Source organism: Temnothorax longispinosus, chromosome 2 (assembly GCF_030848805.1).
Source record: "Temnothorax longispinosus isolate EJ_2023e chromosome 2, Tlon_JGU_v1, whole genome shotgun sequence".
Lineage (NCBI taxonomy): Eukaryota > Metazoa > Arthropoda > Insecta > Hymenoptera > Formicidae > Temnothorax > Temnothorax longispinosus.
In genome coordinates this window covers 5,463,726-5,482,891 of record NC_092359.1, presented here as the reverse complement: position 1 = coordinate 5,482,891, position 19,166 = coordinate 5,463,726, and the positions used below count along the sequence as shown (strand labels likewise).

The 19,166-nt window shown below is 40.9% G+C and overlaps 4 protein-coding genes across 4 annotated transcripts in view; 2 read left to right on the top strand and 2 right to left on the bottom strand.

Annotated features, from left to right (window-relative positions):
• The first annotated feature begins 8,632 nt into the window (after positions 1 to 8,632).
• LOC139808562 (uncharacterized) overlaps positions 8,633 to 19,166 on the top strand; it is an 84,760-nt gene continuing 74,226 nt past the window's right edge. Inside the window, exon 1 of the mRNA XM_071770672.1 lies at positions 8,633 to 8,907. Coding sequence (XP_071626773.1) covers positions 8,776 to 8,907 — 132 coding nt within the window. The 5' untranslated portion in view covers positions 8,633 to 8,775. The remainder of the gene's footprint in view (positions 8,908 to 19,166) is intronic.
• On the bottom strand, positions 11,394 to 14,684 carry LOC139808566 (pre-rRNA 2'-O-ribose RNA methyltransferase FTSJ3). The gene is made up of 6 exons (XM_071770685.1): positions 14,473 to 14,684; positions 13,871 to 14,334; positions 12,879 to 13,800; positions 12,327 to 12,743; positions 11,850 to 12,231; positions 11,394 to 11,766 (listed from the first exon to the last, which is right to left on the bottom strand). The coding sequence occupies exons 1-6, from the start codon at positions 14,537 to 14,539 to the stop codon at positions 11,508 to 11,510; spliced, it is 2,511 nt and encodes an 836-aa protein (XP_071626786.1). The 5' UTR covers positions 14,540 to 14,684; the 3' UTR covers positions 11,394 to 11,507.
• Positions 14,877 to 17,892, top strand: LOC139808578 (uncharacterized). Its single transcript, XM_071770711.1, has 4 exons — positions 14,877 to 15,249; positions 15,360 to 15,638; positions 16,251 to 16,466; positions 16,675 to 17,892. The coding sequence occupies exons 1-4, from the start codon at positions 14,995 to 14,997 to the stop codon at positions 17,104 to 17,106; spliced, it is 1,182 nt and encodes a 393-aa protein (XP_071626812.1). The 5' UTR covers positions 14,877 to 14,994; the 3' UTR covers positions 17,107 to 17,892.
• On the bottom strand, positions 17,417 to 19,077 carry LOC139808584 (ADP-ribose pyrophosphatase, mitochondrial). Its single transcript, XM_071770724.1, has 2 exons — positions 18,806 to 19,077; positions 17,417 to 18,607 (listed from the first exon to the last, which is right to left on the bottom strand). Exons 1-2 carry the CDS (start codon positions 19,038 to 19,040, stop codon positions 17,973 to 17,975), a joined length of 870 nt encoding a protein of 289 aa, XP_071626825.1. The 5' UTR covers positions 19,041 to 19,077; the 3' UTR covers positions 17,417 to 17,972.

Genomic DNA, 19,166 nt, shown 5'->3' with positions numbered 1-19,166 from the left:
GCTGTAATCAGACGATCGTTAATATCAGTCCACCTTCGCGACGTCGTTTTGAGTCTGCCGTTGCTGCGGCGCTTACTATATCCCGGAAATAGCTTTCACTTTCTCCTCACCGCTTCGACCAGTTAACTTTCCCTGCTGCGACGCTGATATCGGCCGCCACCAACGAGTCCGGATGAGCGGACGTACGCACGCATGCTCTTGTAGATCGGGAAAGGGGGAAAGAATCGGGTTTCTAGGTCGTCCGATGGGACAAAGAGTCTCCCCATCTCTATCGCGCTCATGATGATTCGTGAACCCGTCATGAACCCAAGCACACTTTTACTAACCACGCTTGTCCTCCAAATGGCAAAAACTGAACCGCTTTCTATCTCGTTAATATCGTACGCGATCTGGCTGTAGCAGAAAATGTTGCTATGTTCTGACGCGGCATACATTTTGGAACTAAAGTGCGAGACGCTCATTGTCAGACTAATTTGCAATATCAATAAATTAACGATTCAACTTTTTCTAATTACCTAACCTATAGCCTAAAGAAAAACTTTAATTAACCAATTAAGAGAACACACTAAACTATAAAGATTTGAATGTATTTACATCGTGGAGTATATTACAAGATAAAACAATATTAGCGAGAATCTCTCAAAAGAAAACAATTTTCTTTTCGGATTTCCTTCGATCACGAGATATTCAGGATATTATATGTGGCATCGCCCTCTCTCGAAGAGCGAAAGGAGACGAGAAAGTGGAACACGGCCAATGGCCTGCTAACCCGATGACACATATTTCTCGCTTGCCTCAACGAAAGTGAAAAGCATCACTTTTTACATTTAGAACACGATGAAATTTACAAGTAGAAGACATTTGATGCAAATTGTGATAAATTCGTCACCCGTGACTAATGTAAAGCCAACAATTCAAGAATAGGTTACATGGAGACGCCAGTGAATTCTGTCCGATCTTGTGAGATCCAACAGCATAATTATTATTTATTATAGAAGTGAAGAAGTTCTAATTTTTTTCCAGGTAAACTTTCAAGAATTTGAAAATTATCAGGTAATTAATTCACTTTCTAAAAAAATACAATGCGTGAATTATGCTGAAATGTTAACTATAGACTTAAAGTGTGTAGTCACAAGGTATATATTCAGCAACTGCGGCCAAGTTGAGGAAACTTTATTTCGAAATGTTATCCTTGAGTTTTTACGTAATTCGTATTCGTAAACATCTGTCCAACTTTCGACAAAACAACAATAGATTTTGAAGAATCGTAAAAATTATCACCAAATTATATTTCTGTGAAACACTAGACGATTGAATAGTATCGATAGTTAAATTATTGAACCAATTTTTAAAACAAATATGATGCATCATAGCAGATTATATGAATAATTCTATAAATAATTTCAGACGTCGCAGGCAGGATGTTTAATGGACAAAGAATAACGTGTTATTGTATTTGTTCGCTCTCTCCTTATGCTAGTTTCGACATCCTTGGCTCCGGTTTTAGTTTCAAAGTACGGACATAGATGCGCTTTGGCCTTTGTTCGTGATCATCTATAAACCATTCTGCCGCAAAGCACACATGTAAGGTTATTCTTTCTTCTAAAACATTATTGCGGAAGATGTAATCTCATAGTTTCAGCTCACAAGAGAACACGAATCTCCTTGGAAATATATCATGGAAATATATTCATGAAGGGGAACTGAGAATGGAATTATAAAGTTAACGTAGAACCAAGGCAAATCGTTGATATCCTCTCAATATTCAAGATATATTGCGAGATTATTCGATAAAATAATTTGGAAAATTAGCATTTCCGCAAATATACTTACATAAATAACTCACATTTTTCAACACATGTCACGTGTTCTACAAAGCTCGCCGCGTGTTTTAATTATGTTCTATGTGTATATATGTAATATGAAAAGTATGCGGCTATATGACAAACAGCGCGCTATGTTTAAAACAGCTCGCATTTCTACACGAACTTCTTAGAAATTCTTGTACAGCATGAATGCATGATGTCGCCAATTCTTCCGGAATCGTAGGCATTTCCGTAAGTGTACTGTGAACCGCGTGATTTTAGACGATGACGACTACTATTAATATAGCGGCTCAATGAGAAATCGGCCTTGAATACGTATATTCAGAAAGAAAATGTACTTATAATCACGAAATACGTACAAATCTCGCAAAGATCGCGTCGATCGATGTAACACCAAGAAAATGTTCCGTTTGCACGCCAGTCTAGAAATTAATATGCGGTGCGCATTCTCACGAAAACCGCACTTTCTAATTAGGTAGTTTGATTTCGTAAGAATAGATAAAAAATATTTTTTCTTCGATTATTTAAGATATATCTAAGAGTGAGAAAGCTGTGAATTGACTTATCATTTCGAAGATCTAAAGAAATTAGCACCACCATAGTTTGAATACGAAGGTCGAAAAGCGGTAACGACCGCAATCTATCTTTTAACTCATAATCGGCTATAATGGAAATACTGACGACCGTAACCTAACGATGTTGGCTCGTACCTACCCTTAGAAGTTATGCAATGCACGAAAAAACGTTTTGGGGAAACCATATATCCTAATTCTTTGTAAGTTATACCAAACCACAACCCTAATGTCATAATGAAATATTCTTTGGCTCAAATAGTCAAAGAACGAAACAGTACAGCGTGACCTTCAATTTTTAAGCCATTCCGTCTTTTAGCTCATAAAAAAAGTAAAGTATCACCCCACCCACTAAGACGTCTAAAATAAATGCGAAATTTACGAGTTTGGCTATAAGTAAAAAACGGATATTTATGTTCGCAACGTGAAGTGACTTTTGATGAATTGCAGCATTCTTTCACGATCTTTTGATTAAAACGGCTTGACAAAAAAGACATCTCATATGTGACATTGTCAAATAAAATACATTTATTGCGTTTATCTCAAATACACGAAGAAAAGGCAGTCTAGGATTAATTTGAACTTTAAGTAGATTATGATATTATGTATATAAAGAAAGTATCACGTAAAGCACTGCTTCATCTGCTATTTTAGTTCTATACGAGTTTCTTGAAACTCTATATTACAGAAAGTTAAAGTTTGCAAGTGTACTTAAGATTCTTCTTGCTAAGTGCACCGTGGTAGTTTTAGCTATTTGCAGCGAGATATAAGATTAAATTTAAGCTCTATATGAATAGTGTGCACAATAAGTTTAACTAGGGTAAATCAGCTCTACGTATCATCCGCATATTGCACATCGCAACGGTAATACGAATGACATATACGTGCGTTGATGCGCCCACGTGGGATAGGTATAGATGTAGCCTCGAGATTTCAGGTCGATAGCCGTGACGTCAGTGGTTCGCGCAGGCGAGAGAGAGAGAGAGAGAGAGAGAGAGAGAGAGAGAAGCGCCGGAGCGGAGAGAGAGAAGCGAAAGAAGTGATGAAGTTCAAGGTTACCGCGCTCGAATGCACGTCCCACGCGGAAAATAGGAAAAGAGGGCGAATGGATTTTCCAGGTCCAAGGAAAAACGTCAACGCCTAGAAGAGGCGGACTATATCCGTAACGGAGCTTATTAGAAGGAATTACGCTTTTAAAGGGGCGCGTCTTTTGACGATAAAATTGATAAGATTGCGTTTGTTGAAGATGAAATAAAAATCAAGTCGAGAAAGTTTAATGTTCAAGAAAATTGTTGAGCGAAAATATTATTTTCTGGAAAAGTAAATCTAATCAGAAAAATATTTACTTTATCTGACAAAAAAAACTTATAAAATAAAATAAAATATGAGAAATTTATCGATCAGGCGACAATATTTCAATTTTAAGTAGATTGCCATATGTATTAATTTGTTTGCAAGTTGGTGCTCAATAGGCATTTCGTAAGAAAATGTTCTCATGACATCATTACAGCACAATAATAATTCACTGACTACGCAGAATAATGACGCGGTTGGTCACCGATACGCAATGATTGACACCCGGCCGATTGCGTCGAAAACTTGATATCGCCTTCGTAATATCGTAAAGTAATCTGGATGTACGACGCAATAGGCATCGAAGTATAACGAGTGTGCGAAAAATATTAATTGATGGATCCCTCGTCAAATTTCTCACGACGTGTTCGTTGATAAATGCAACAATTCGTTATTTAGTATTATGATGTAATAACAGCCAGCGAACACGAAGCTCGGTTCCAGCGGAATCACTAGTTCAAGACTGAAATCCGTTGTCTCGATACTCGAATGCCCTCGAAACGAAATCGTATTTGCGTTGGCACGCCCGGACGTGGCCCGGACATGGCCCGGACTGAGCAGCCTTGAACTTGCTCGCTCCCTTGAACAACTCACCCTCAGCTTCCGACCTTCCACGCCTCCCCTATATCTCTACTCTCCCCTACTTAAAGCATACACATGTTCGTTTATTTCACAATAAGTATACTCGTGACAAGCAACGGAAAAGAGATCGATGTTGCAGAGTATACGGACATGTATTCTTTATTTCGTAGATACGTGAAATGCGAAGGTGATCGGAGTGATAGATAATACGTATATTCATCGGCGTTACATTCTGTACAAATGCGACATTATTTACGAGATTCGTTTACCGACTCCGGCAACGTCCCGCCTCTACTCTCCCACCGCGTTCGTGTCCCACGCGATAAAACATCGTCCTACCGTATACGAAGGGTTAAATAACGTATCCCACGCCAGGATCCTTACCAATCTACGGGCCGACCTCGCGCTCTGCTCTCGACGAGCGACCGCGTAACGAGTTTGCCCGTGACCAACGGGGACCTTGGCAGTGGCTCGTGGCGACGGACGAGCGACGGCAGGGCTGAGCGTCGCGACGCAGACGTCGAGTGCGCGCGCAGTTCGCTCGATGCACCCGGAGGTCGCGCTCACGCGCGCCGGGAGCGACAACCTTGACCTTATACCACGGCCCGGTGACGAACAAGGTCCATCCACTCCTGAACGAACGAAGGTCGGCGGTGTCGCGGCCGCGGGGGCGGCCGGGGGGGAAGCGCGATAGAAGAGGGAGGGTAGAAACAGGGGGACCTAGCGAAATCCAGCCACTCCGCTCGATCTCTCTCTCGAGGACGCGTTAACGATCCTCAATTACCGCACCCTCGTCAGCTCCCTCGCCCATTCTCTCTCTTTTTCTCTCTTTTCTCTCTCTCTCTCCCTCTCCTCGATTTTCTTTCTTTTCCGCGCTCTCGATCTCTTTTCCTCGCTCTTATTATGGACTATTCATTTCCTCTTTTCCACTTCCCCCCCCCTCCCTTCCCATACAAGGACTTTTATCGTCTATATAAAAAACTTAGAGACTATAAAAGGGAACACATCAAGTATATACGCTCGTAGGTTGTATTTTTGGCGAAATAAAGAATGCTCATTGGAGGATTTTCCATTAGGGGTTGTAGACATACGCTGAAGTTTCGATATTGCAAAGATCTTTAATAAAGGTCTCAAAGTACTAAAATCCATTAGTATAAGTTTGAAACTTCCTGAAAGATTCAACTAATTCTACACATTATATAACGATTATCCAATTTTTTATCGTTGCTTCCAACATCACGTATTTATTTTCATATAATATTTATTTCGAGTAAATTTAGTATCATAATATGAATATGTTGAAACAATTCTATAGTATAATATATGTAACGATTATACATTAAATAACGTTTTTGCTGTATTGTCTAATCGACAGAGCAAGTTCTAGTTATAATCATAATTAATGCACAAAACAATCGTTAATTATTAGCGTATATTACGATAATTTCCTTGTATAATAATCAATGCCTGAAAAATCGTACGAACGACTACGATCGCACGGAGCTTACTTGACGGAACTGTGGCACATCCATGTTAAAGGGAAACATACACAAAATTTTAAAAAATATAAATTTTACTCCCGATTGCTTCAACCTCGTTTTTTACACATTTAAAATGATCAAAAAGCCATTTTATATATTTTAAAATATGAAAGAAACAATTTTTCTTAAAAAAAAAAAGAAAATATTAATATTGCGGTTATTTTCAGGGGTGTATGAAACTCAAATTAATTTAATGCGGTTTCATTAATTTCATTTAATTCAATTAGTAGAATTGTTCGCCACAAAATTTCGACAATATAACTCGTCGTCTCTAACATAATTTTTCTTCTCAAACGTTAAACAACAAAATACTCTAATAATTCTGTTAATAAAACACTACAAGTATTATGTGACCAATTAATCGTCAATTAAGTTAAATTTGCTCGCAAGTACCGTCGTAAAGGAATTTCAAATCAAGTTATACCATGTATCAAAATTAACCCTCAACTTTGGATGTGAATCTCTATGACTCATTTGCCATGTTGACCAATTATGTTTTTCTTTCAAGAAAATAAAGCTCGATTCTACGCATTAATGCTGCAAAGATCAATACAAGAAAGTACAGCAACAAGCATATATGTATTCAGAGTGAAAAGCAATTATTTTTATTTCTCTGTTTTCACATCTAATAGTAGAGCTCGACATTCGCTAGCGGCTAGTGTATAATGTCCACAGTCAAGAATTAATTCTGTGGCCATGTCACCAAACCCAGTGTTCCCCCCCCCCCCTGAGGCAGTCATTTATCAATTGAGAAGTTAAGAATTAATTCGCTTTTCCTCGCGCTTCGATTTCATTGTTAGCGCTATGCTTACCATAAACTGGCCATTCTTTAATTTAATTCGTAGTAGCGCACAAAGAGCGGAGGGCAATGCGGGAGTAAATGAATAAACAATTAATCGCGCGAATATAACAAATGACTACACTCACCGGCCGACGCACCTGATATAACCTCATTACCGACTATGCCGGCTGCACCATTATTTCGGGCGTTCGTTTATTCAAGGATACAGTCCAATTAAACGCGACGCCAGGACCGACCCGACCGACCACCTCTTTATACGACACTCATCTCGACATTCGTCGCACTCGTGATACGCGCAAACGAGCGTAAATCACACGAAACATACACGACATTTGCGCGATACTCCACAGTCCACCGTTCGTTTCGATCGTGACGTAAGACTAGACGCGATATTGTGCGTAATGGCGGTATTACATCGACACGGCCAGGGCAACCAATAAAATCTCAACGAGCCTAATCTGCGGCCAATAATGTTAGCGGCTAGATTGCTTCTCAAAATTTCGGATGAATCTCCATTATTAAATATTAAGGCGATGCTAATGCTCGTGGCGCAATGGCGTCGGGTCGCCCCGACGGATCGCCGAACGAGACGAGCGGGTAATTAGTCTCGCCTAAACGATACATAACATGATATTCACTCACCGCCCAATCGCCGTCGTCGTCGTCGTCGTCGTCCCTTCCGGGTACGCCGCTTTTCTTCCTTGAAACACGCCACGACGCTCCGCTCTCGATGCTCCGAGACGCTCCTTTACGATGCCGTTGGAAATGTCGGGATATCTCCATCGCACGATACACTCACTCACGACCGTCGGGAAGACGCGGGGCCGATCACGGATTTGCGAGTTAATTACCTGTTAATTGCCCGTCAATTCACTCACGCGGCACTTCCGATCGCTCGCGACGCACTCGGATCGGACAGAACGACGCGAGATGCGCGGAAATCACGCACATCGCCCTCGCGCGATCACTTGGTCACTGATCGCGACTCGCGACATTCGTTACAATTCGTTAGATACTACGCGGGACCGCGAGCTCCGAAAAATTTGAAACCTGTACTGACCTGCAGCAACTTCGCGACAAAAAAGTTCACCGGGGTGGTGGGGGGGGGGGGAGGTAACCACTCACGGTTGGCAGTTGGCATCCCTCGCGACGCTCGCGACACGGGCGAATAAAACTCGGCGATTTACTGCTTCCGCAATGTCCGCATATCCGCGTGAAATTATCTCGCCGCGTACTACGAACTTTTCGGACGAGACTCGAGACTCGACTCGTTGGAGAAGTATCACGCGTCCCGTCGGGCGTAACGAGATCGGAATCGTGAGGTAATAAGGCAAGGTAGGATATGTTCCCGTAGATGTGCACTTGCTCAATAATACTGTTTTGTGTAAATAAGTAATAAATTTTAACTACCGTGTGTGTCGAAATGTATTATTTTAACTTCATTGGTTTAGTAAGTTTAGTTGAATAACATTGTTCAGTTAAATTAACGACGGTTAATTGAGTAGGAGCAGTGGTGACCTACAGGAACGGTTGTAAAAAGACTCAAATTGAGTATATAATTTAACTACGCATTTGACAGTGTCCGATTGACCATCGCTATGAACAAGTGCGCATCTACGGGAACATCGTACCTTGCCTTATTAACCTGACAATACCTCACGATTCCGATCTCGTTCGCCCTGACGCCATGACGCGACGCGCGGCATTTCTCCATCGAGTCCCGTCCGAAAAGTTCGAAGTATGCGGCGACAACTTCACGCGGATATATGCGGGCATCGCCGTTTCATTGGCCCGTGTCGCGAGGGATACCAACCGCGAGCGGTTGCCCCCCCTCCCCCAACCCGTGAATTTTTTGTCGCGAGTCGCTATAGATTTCAAATTTTTCGGAGTCGACAGTACTAGCCAACGTCGCGAGTAATCGCGCGAGTGCGACGTGAGTGATGCGTGATCTCTCCGCATTTCCCGTCGTTCCATCCGATCCGGGTGCGCCGCGAGCGATCGGAAGCGGTCGCGCGAGTGAATTAACGGGTAATTAACCTGCACAAATTCGCGATCGGTCGCGTATTCCCGACGGGCGCGAGTGAAGTGTATCGCGCGCGATGGAAATATCCCGGCGTTCCCGACGGCATCGTAACGGAGCGTCTCGGAGCATCGAGGGAGGACCGTGGCGTGTTTCAAGGGAGAGAAGCGGCGTACCCGGAAGGGACGGCAACCACGACGGCGATCGGGCGGTGAGCCGAATATATATCACGTACATATATATGTCATTCGCGCGAGCCTAATTATCTGCTTGTCTCGTTCGGCGATCCGTCGGGACGACCCGACGCCATTGCGTCATAGGGATTAGCATTAGCAGTCCTTTTACGCCATCATGGCGAAACGCAGTAGGTTTCCTTTGAACCGAGATGCAATCCGAAACGGTCGGGGAGAGAGAGAGAGGGCGGCGGTCCGTTCTACGAATAGATCCATCAAGCAAAACTGCCGCTAAGAATAGGCGGAGCGTCCGACAATTTTTGAGGGACACCGGCCGGCGGCTTTCAGGCCCGCCCTGCGTTCCACGGAGCCCGGGCCCGGAGTCCGGAGTCGCGTGTGCCGTGCCATGTGCCGCGTGAGGTCGGAACGAAATAAGTCGTCCGGCGTCCGGGAGCGATTCTCGCGCGGATTAGAGGCGATGGAAAGTCGAGGTCGCCCTTGACGTAAGCGCGCCTACCGCGCTTCGTAGATACACAAATACGCTGACGCCTTTTCGCGTATATCGCGTTCCGAGAAGCGCACACGACACGCTCGCGCAGGATAACGCGCGGAGCGGTATTAAGACGCCGATTGACTTGGGAGTTATTAATCGCGATCGAGAGCCGACGGGAATCGTTCACCCCGCGCGCGCTCCGGCTTTATTGAATTTATTAGCGGCGCCGATCGCCGACGCGCGATCGCGATCTTTGATGCAAATGCCACCGCCGCCGTCGGCGCCGCCGTCGGCGCCGCCAAGTTGGCTCGCGATAAACAGGCGGTAACAAGTGGGTGTTTAGCTCGCTCCGGATATTTTTACGCTTTTTAAGGCTCGAGTCGATGCAATCTTTCCTTGATTTATTCACTTAATATTCAGGTATTCAAACGTGTAATAAAACGACGTTTGAACTAAATGCATATAACGGATTATAAACTGCGTTGCAATCAAAACCGGCGTTTCCCTCCCCCCGTCCCACTCTCCTCTGTCCACGTAACTCGACGCAACTCGCTATGCAGTGGAGTGTCGCGTATCTACGCCTCTATGGGTGAATCAGATACCTACGTCAAACAAATCCCCCCCCCCGAAATAAAAGCGAAACATCCCGCTTAGACGTAGGCGGTAGATATATAGCGTGTACGTGCTATTTGGGTCGAATTCTTCGTCCCAATATCGGAATATAGCGGCGCGTCAATTTCGGTCCTGCAACAAACGGTTCTCTACATCTCTCTCCCCCCCGGCCTTGACATCGACCGTGCCGATTGCTTGCAGCTACGCAGTTGTAACCGAGTGGCATCACCGACGTCCGCCACCTCCTAGGAACGGGCACCGCGAATACCCGATCGTATATTTGAATAGCGTATAAACAATCTCGCGGGACAACAGGTCTGAATTCGCTGGAGCATCATCATCTCATTAACATTTTCTGCGCGTCAACACAGAGCGCGGAGAACGATGGGGCGGGGGACGTATACGAGTTTTCTATTCAATTATTGTTGCCGCGGTATAAAGCGAACACCACGCCACGCGATCCATCTATATCCATATTTTACGCGAAAAACGTGTAGTCGATGACGAATCTTGGCGTCCGTGGTGGTGAACACCCTCCCCGCGCGCGGCAATCGGTTCGCGACTATACTTTCGCGAATGACGGTGCATCGACGCCGACGCGAGGCGATCTTTATAGATATACCGTCGGCCTTGTCCTTGACATCGACCGCGGCGTCCCGACGATACGCAGGCCGGCCCGCGGTTACATCGAGATACCCGATACACGCGGAACACAGCCGAGAAGTGTACCCGTGGAGGGGTTCACCTCCGTCGTCGGATGGGGGGGTATTTTAAAGAGGGATATAGGGGACGCTAGATCTATATCACAGCGGACGCTGGGAATATTTCATAAGATTACGTAAAACTTTTCGGGAGCTTCGTCGTTCACGGACAAGTAACGAGAGATGTTAATGAGCGTAATAAATAATAGGTTGTTTGCGATCTATAAGTGGCTCGCTCTCTCCTTCGTGATTTTTTTTTTTTTTTACGCGCCATGCGCTAGAAACACGGCGATTTGCAACTCCGCGACTACTCGTTCCGGCTGTTTTATCGTGGAGGGAGAGAGTTTCGAGTTATTTCTGTAGGCTACATTCTACATCGACATTATGCACAAAACAGAATTGCTCGAAATAAAACGAGGACAAGTTCGACTAATCTCGTACAACGCGAATATAAGATCGTATTCCACTACTATTTATTAACGCGGTTACATTCCGCGTCGGTTGTGACTGCAGTGGACAGAATTGGACGTCTATGTGTAAACAATATCTAAGTGTAGTCGCTCCGTAACTTATCTCTTTACCAGTAACTTATACATCACACGTACACGTTCCGCATCGATATCTATTAAAACAATTCATTTCTAATAATTAGAAAAGAAAAAAATATATAAAATCGATGGAATAATTTAGAAAGGAAGGAATCCAGAAATCTCAAATGTGTATTGTATGATAGAAACAATATTTATTTACATGTTTCACAATTGAATTATACAAATAAATGCGTGGTATAGTTTTTACGAATAAAAAATGTTTCGTAATGTGAGGCTAAAGGTTACTTACTTTTCCTCTTCATAGTTTTAGGCTTTGCCCTCGATTTTTTGCCCCGATTATCGCCTCGACTTTTCTTTCCACGCCCTTTAGTTTTTTCCTTCGCTTTCGCCGCGCGTAAATCTTTCTTCATCCTCGGGTCGACTATTTTATATCGACCTTTCACCCCGGGTGGCCGAACGGACCGTTTTTGCGCGGTATGTTTCTTCGCTACGATATACTTAACTTCCTTTTTTGGCTCCTGACGTGCTTTCGTGTACAACCTAAGTCAAATTGAAGAGTGAATTATGATGGTACATTCATCAGAATATTCAGGATAAAACGTTCTAAGACATCTCATACTTACGCTTTAACTTGTCTGGCCTTCTCTTTACTACTGATGTCCGTATTATCCATCAATGCTTCTACTTTCTTCTTGGCCTTATCAAGTTTGCGCATTGCGCGTTTCTTTTTCCTTGCTTTAGCTTCCATTACTTTCTTAATAGGTCTCACATTCAAGTCCTCCACCCTCTTTTTATATTCATCGGCAAGTTCTTTAGGTACAGGCACGTCCTTCTTCATATGTTTTTCCTCGTCCTTCACAAACCAATCGGGTAATTTCTCGTCGTTGAACGCATACCTATTCCAAGCCGAGTCAAGCAAGTCTCTTCGAGATTTTTTACTTTGAATTAGTAACGATCCGAGTGCTAAATCTTCAGGAGTCAATTTCTTTTTCTTCGGCTTTTTATCTGATTAAATTATAAACAAACATGTATATTGAGATATAAGTAGCTACAATTATTACTAGTCTCAATCGGTAAAATGCATTATAAAACTTCTTTACCTGTTTCTCGTGGCACTATTTCAAAACCATCTTTTCCACCGATCTTTTTCATTTTTTTATTAGGCGCCATCATTTCTTCCACATCATAATCTGAATCTGTGTCATCACTTTCACTGATTTTGCGTTTCCGTTTCTTTTCCTCATCTATTTTCTCTTGCATGTTCTTCTCTTCTCCGAGGACGCATCCACCTTTCTTCTTGTACTGCTCGATCATTTTATCCATTTCATAATCTGCGTCGTCTTCATTCTCTAAGTTTTTAAATACATCTTTCTCAAACCAGAGTGCTGCTTTATGAGCTCTTTTAGTTTCTTTGTCCCGGAAATCTAGATCAGTTAACAACGGGGTGCTTTCAGGATCTTTAAATTGTCGTTTCTTTTGTGGTTTACTTGTACTTTCGTCGTCCGAATCGTCCAAACCTGTATTAAAATAATAAACTTTATAGATTCTGTTGCAAATTCAAACAGTAAGTCAGAAACAAGATATAAATCTTTCAGCTGGAAGAGAATTGATTAATTATATTGAAATCAGTATTAATATTTTATGCATAATACCTAGTCCAGATTCTTCGCTATTTGTATCGTCATCCGATGCATCAGTATCACTTTCCTCGCTATCCTCCGATTTATAGTATAAACCCTTACTGTCCAAGTGACCCATATCTTTTTCATACTGAATCGTATTCGGTTTCACTTCCTCGTCCGACTCCACATCGCTCTCCGCTAAGACGTCAGGCGTTTGATTTGTAACTTGCTCTAATTGCTGATAGGTCTGAATCTGATCTAATTTAAACAAATCGTCTCCTTCTAATTTAGGTCCCTCGTCGCTCTTGTGAATCATTTTCAAATTGAGTCGTTCGTTCAGCTTCTGCCTTTCTTTATTAGCTTTCTTCTTTTTGCGTTTTAACTCTTTAGCTTCTGCTTCCCGGAGCTCGGCGATCTGTTTTTGAATTTCCTCGTCTTCCAAATCCTCCTGTTCCTCGAGGCTAATGGTTGCAGGTGCTTCATCCTTAACTGTATTCTCCACTTCTTTCGTTTCAGTTTGCGACTCTTTTAACGCTTTCCACCAACCAAGTAGAAGCTTCAAATCTTTTCGCCCAAGTACTTTAATATCCTTGCAACATTCCCTAATTTCTTTAGTTGTTTTCTCGTGCTTGTCGATAACTTCGTCGTCTATCACTATTTCTGAAGCATTCTGCAAAGCTTCTAATGCATCTTCACAGGCAATAAACTCTTTTGCAGATAATTTATGATATAACGTGTAATCATTCTCAGGATATCCTTCTGCTTTAGCTTTCTTTTGTTTTTCTGGATGAAAAACATTTAATTTGTTCCCAGTTTCTAATTGTAAGTCAGAAAAGACATGTTTTGGATCAAAGAACTTAGGATCCAACTTATCAGGAGCAATATAATATTGACAAACTACAAAAATTTCTGCAGATTCACTACGTGAGGCTTGAGGTTTAGTAGCATGTACCTGTAATTAAATTCATAGCAATAAAATAATAGATAATTCGTAAATATGCCCTAAATGATATTAATCTTACCTTCTTAAACAATTGTTTTAGCACCCAGACCAATGGGTTATAATCTTTAGATCGAAATACTTTTGTTACAAACCAACCACCAGCTTTTAAAAATTGAGTAGCTAATTTAAGAGCTGATAATGTCAAAACAGCTTGTTGATATGCATCATGAAGCCAACTTTTTCCCACATTGGGAGCACCATCGTTTAAAACAACGTCAGCCTTCCATGTTTTCAATTCGCGTGAGATAGCAACTCTACATTTATCCGTTGTAATATCCTCTACAAAACTGAGACATCCCGGGATAGGCTTTATCGGAAATAAATCTACACCGATAACTATCGATGATATTGGCATATTTTGCCTGGCAACTTGCATCCAGCCGCCAGGTGCAGCACATAAATCGATGCATACTCTGGACTTTTGAAGAAACTCAAATTTCCGATTTAACTGAATTAACTTGAAAGCCGCACGTGACCTATAACCTGAACAAAACGTTCAACTTTAGTAATTATTTAGATGATATGATTAACTGCTAAACGTTTGATTAAAATACTAACGTATTTAAAGCTAATATAACTTTTAATTTAGTAATTTAAGTATGTATAAATAATTAATATTACCTGTTTCTTTGGCTAGTTGATAGTATTTATCTTTCCTCTGCTTTCCAATCTTTGATTTTTTCCCCATTTTAATTCAAGATATTTTAATTTTTTATATAGATAAATACGCATGTATTAATTGCGTAGAGTTATTATTAAGAACCTGTACAGCGTGGTCTTCAATCACGCGAGATTCATGATATAGGTTAGGAATGTTCCACCTGAATATGCTGATATGAATATTTGTGTGTGTGTACCAACTTGACAAACTACTCCTACTTTTCCGTGATCTTGACGTTTATTGGTAGGACCGTAAAGTTGTCGAGTATTCTAATTGGCTCTCGAGTAGGGACTTTTTAATATGGATGTCAATCCGTTTTCTCGCATGTTTGTGCTTTGTGCACGTGGTGCACTATTTGTGCACGACTTCAGTGTACTCGTAATGTAGCGTAGATTTAACTCCATGGTGAAGGAGTTTCTTTGCCTCGCTTTCCACAAAGTATATCATCTTTCCAATATATAAAAGGAAGAAACGAAGGAAAAATGTGGAAGGTCGTAGTTCGTGGAATCCGAGAAACGTTGGAGCGACGTGTTTGTCGCACCAACGTTTACTCACAATCGTCGCAGGATAACGCGAAAAATGAAGTCAAGACGAGCTTGACATGCCAACAGAAATTTCTTCCACCAGTATTTATCACTTGTGACAAAGGCTTTTGCGGGTCAGCTAAAAGCTCCGGTGCTAACAACAAGCAACACGATTGGAATACCAAGCACAGTTGGCCCGAGGCTGTCGGCTGGGTAAATACGTTTTTCAAAACAAAACCTGTTTTAATGTTATGCAACACACATCTTGGCAACACTAAAAAGTCTTTATCGCTAATATGTGGCCTATATTTTTATTTTATTAGTCCAGCGTACTGGCGGCTGGATGGGTCGTATGCCAGACGCTTTGTCTCCGTAAAAGAGTCTTCGACAGAGATAGCAATGAGACCTCGAAAAGCAAGTTACGTGGTTACTCTCGAGTTTCATTCATACTTATGCAATTATTAAATTTACATCCAAGAAAAATCCTGCCGGTCACTAACTGTACTGGCACTAGCAATAAACTAGCAAAAACATCCAATCTGCAGGAATCAGACTCACAATGGACTGCAGAGAAACCATTTGGTCCTATCACCATTGAAGAGGTGAGGATGTTATTTTGCAGACCTTATACTCTGTAATGTTATAGGCACAAATTATATTGAGATGGAAGCTTACAACAGTCTATATTTCTCCTAAATAAATATTTCAAAAAGAATTTGTATACATAATGTGTGCTAGCATATGTAAAAAAACTCAGTATTTTATGCAAAAATGTTCTTAATCGCGTCTCTTTATATTGATTTTGTAGTTACAAGTATCCAGAATACATTTTTTTCGCTTATTTATTTTCTGACAAATTCGAAGATATTTTCTCTTCAGCAAAAATTTCTTTTATTTATTTGTTTTGATATGATTGTAATTATCGCAATATTATCTTTGTAATCCATGCAGATAATAATTTATATTCACATGTATCATAATTCAGTGACTTGTTATTTTCTTGTCTTTTGTAAACAAGATATATTTTTGGAGTTAAATTTTGTAATATATTTAGTGAAACGCATTACAAAAATTATAGAATAAATGAAGACTTGTCTATTTCTTTCAGTATTTTTTCTTTAATTTTTTTTTTTTAGGAAAATTATTTTATTCCCTGTGTGTGTAGAGAGGCCAATGTAGAGTTTCATATTTTTATAGATTTTCTATATCCATAGGCATTCAAAGAAGCAGCCGATGAATTTACAAATACCCATAAAATAGTGGTAGGCGAATACGAACTTCGTTATGGTATTAAAGCCTTAGAGGAAAAACGTTATAAAGACGCTTTAGCGCATTTTTCCGCGGGCGCTAAATTATCATCTCCCGGAAGCATGTTTAATTTAGGTCTATGTTACGAATTAGGCATTGGAACTTTGGCAGATCAAGCAAAGGTACATTCTAATATCTAGATAATATTTAGAGATGCGAGAAACAGCTTTAAAATATACGTCATTTAATCACGAAAATCTCTTTTCGATCCCTGCACGAAGATAAGAAAGATATTCGACTTATATAAAATTAAAAAATATGGACGATTTAAAAATGTGAAGAGAGATATACCTGCAAAAAAAATTATATAAAAGTATAATTTTCCTTCAGGCTGCAAAATATTACAATGATGCCGCGGCTCACGATCATGCCGATGCGTTATATAATTTGGGAGTTTTCCATGCCCAAGGAAGGGGCGGTTTACCAATCAATATTGATACCGCACGCACTTATTTCACCAGAGCAGCAAGATTGGGCCAGGTACAAGCGCAACATGCCCTCGATTTAGAAAAAGCTGAAATTCAATCAAAGAAAAATACCTCTCCTGTACCGAACATAAATCTTAAAAATTCAGGTTTAGATAAGAGTGACGGAAATGATACGCACGTTAAATTAAGCGATTTCACGTTATATACAAATGTTGATGACACATTCAGTCCAATCACAAAGTCCAGCAAAGTATTTTTAGAGTTTCTTGGCTTAAAAGAACCTAGTCAAGCACCCATTATGATAAGTACCAACGATTGTCGCGTGCCATATTAAAAAGTACATTTGTTATCTTACAATTAGTGTAAGACCAAGTGGAATCAGGTATAGTGATATAGGATAATTCCTACTAGTATTATTTTATACAAATACTATGTTTTTATTTTTCTTTTTTTATCCGCATAGTATTTTTGCAGGAATATATTATAAGCATGCGATATCGATGCAATATTTGCTCAATTTACAATATATCGCAACATATTCAGAATTTTGCTGTAGATTCGAAATCCTATTCCCACATTTTTTGCGTATCATTACCTTCATATTTTTCATTCGAAAAGAAGCATTGTTTTATGCTTAGTGCTTAAAAAAAAAATTTTTTTTTTTTTTAATTATTAACATGTTATTCTATGATACATTATATCAATACATATTGATGATGTGATTTTTCAATGACTTTATATTTATACATATATAATATACTTAATTCTCGTGTTTGAGTTTGAACTTGACTGTGATGTGCGATCAAAAGAATTATGAAAATATACATGACACAAGACGACTGATTCGAAGATTGGGTATTATACCTCACAAAAACTTCCTAATCCGTGTAAGAACAGTAACAGTGTGACATGTGATAGATTATAATCGACACTTTTGTTGGATGCATGTTTCGTCTTACATTGAAAAATCTCATTTTATGTCTGAAGACGTATATACTAGATTTAAGATTTTGTTTGGCACAAACAACAGTAATATTTAGCGATGTGCGCTTGTGCTATGCACAGTGCAGAAAGTGTATGTACGGGTATAGTACATATAGTATACATAATACAAAAATAATGTTTTTATAATTGTACAATTTTTTTAACATTATCCTCCTCCCAGACGAGATTACTGCAATTGCAATTTTAGACTGCGCTTCACCAATGCGCATTACGTTGCAACACAGTTTTTCTTACAAACTCGCTATGATTGGCGTATAAATTGATTTCCTTATTTACGTCCATCCACCTTACATTACGCGCGTCATCTCCAGCCTTCAACGCGAGCTTCCCAACGACATTGTTTTCCTCGTCGTGAAAATTTATAGCCACCGTCTCCATCCAAGCGTTATCCGTATTTCGTGGGTCGTCTACATATCCCTTGTAAATCTCGTCGCCTTTCGTGAAGAACTCCATTATAGAATTTTGTAGGACCTTCCTCTCGGTGTCATCCATTTCCAGAAAGTTTAGCGCTTCCTCCATGAATTCTCTCATTAGAGTGGCAGAAACTGTCTCATTTGGATCAACCATACCCCCAGGTATGGCCCATTCTCCGGAATCACGTCTCTGTATCGCGACGAATTGTAATACAGGTTTTCCCGTGTTCTTGTTTATTTCCACGGTCCCCGTGTTATCGCGTTTCCATCGTGTGACGATAGGATCGGCAGCGTGATTCGGTCCCCAACGGCCGAGAAGTCCTCGGCCAACGATACCGGTTCGTCCCACAGGATTTAAGGGGTAACCATCCGCGTTCACGATATAGTCACCCGTAAAACTCTTTCGATTCACCTTGTCTGTCAAGAATTACATTTCAAATATAGACGCGGTAATAACTTGCCTCGCATGCGCAATATTGCTCTAGTCTAGTCTACGTAAATTGATGTTAACCTAGGAAACGTGACTTCCACCATTTATTTTTCTTCCGTCAATTTTTCAATTCGTGACAATTGTTCTGAATTTATCAGTTAGACGAATAGAAAAGGGGTAATTACCGTCCACCGTGTTCCATTTTGGTTTGAAAGTGGGCTCGTTGATTTCTGGATCGGCCCAAGGTTTACCCTTGAGAACATTAGCGGTATATGCGACCGGTTTGTACTCGGGATAATCGACTGTCCACGGTACTCTTTCCTCCGGTACCGCAAATCTCTTTACGTTACTGGACGGATACAAACCCTGCCGACACTTTTGATGAAGCATTCTCGCGTATCTGATACTCTGGATACTCATTTAACTGTTCCTTCTAGAAAAGGAAGATCAATTGTGACAGCATGCTTGGCTACCTCCAGTTGCCTCCAGTGACGTAATTGACGATTCGTAGGCCTTGCATATCATGTATTATTTTTTTCTGAATTC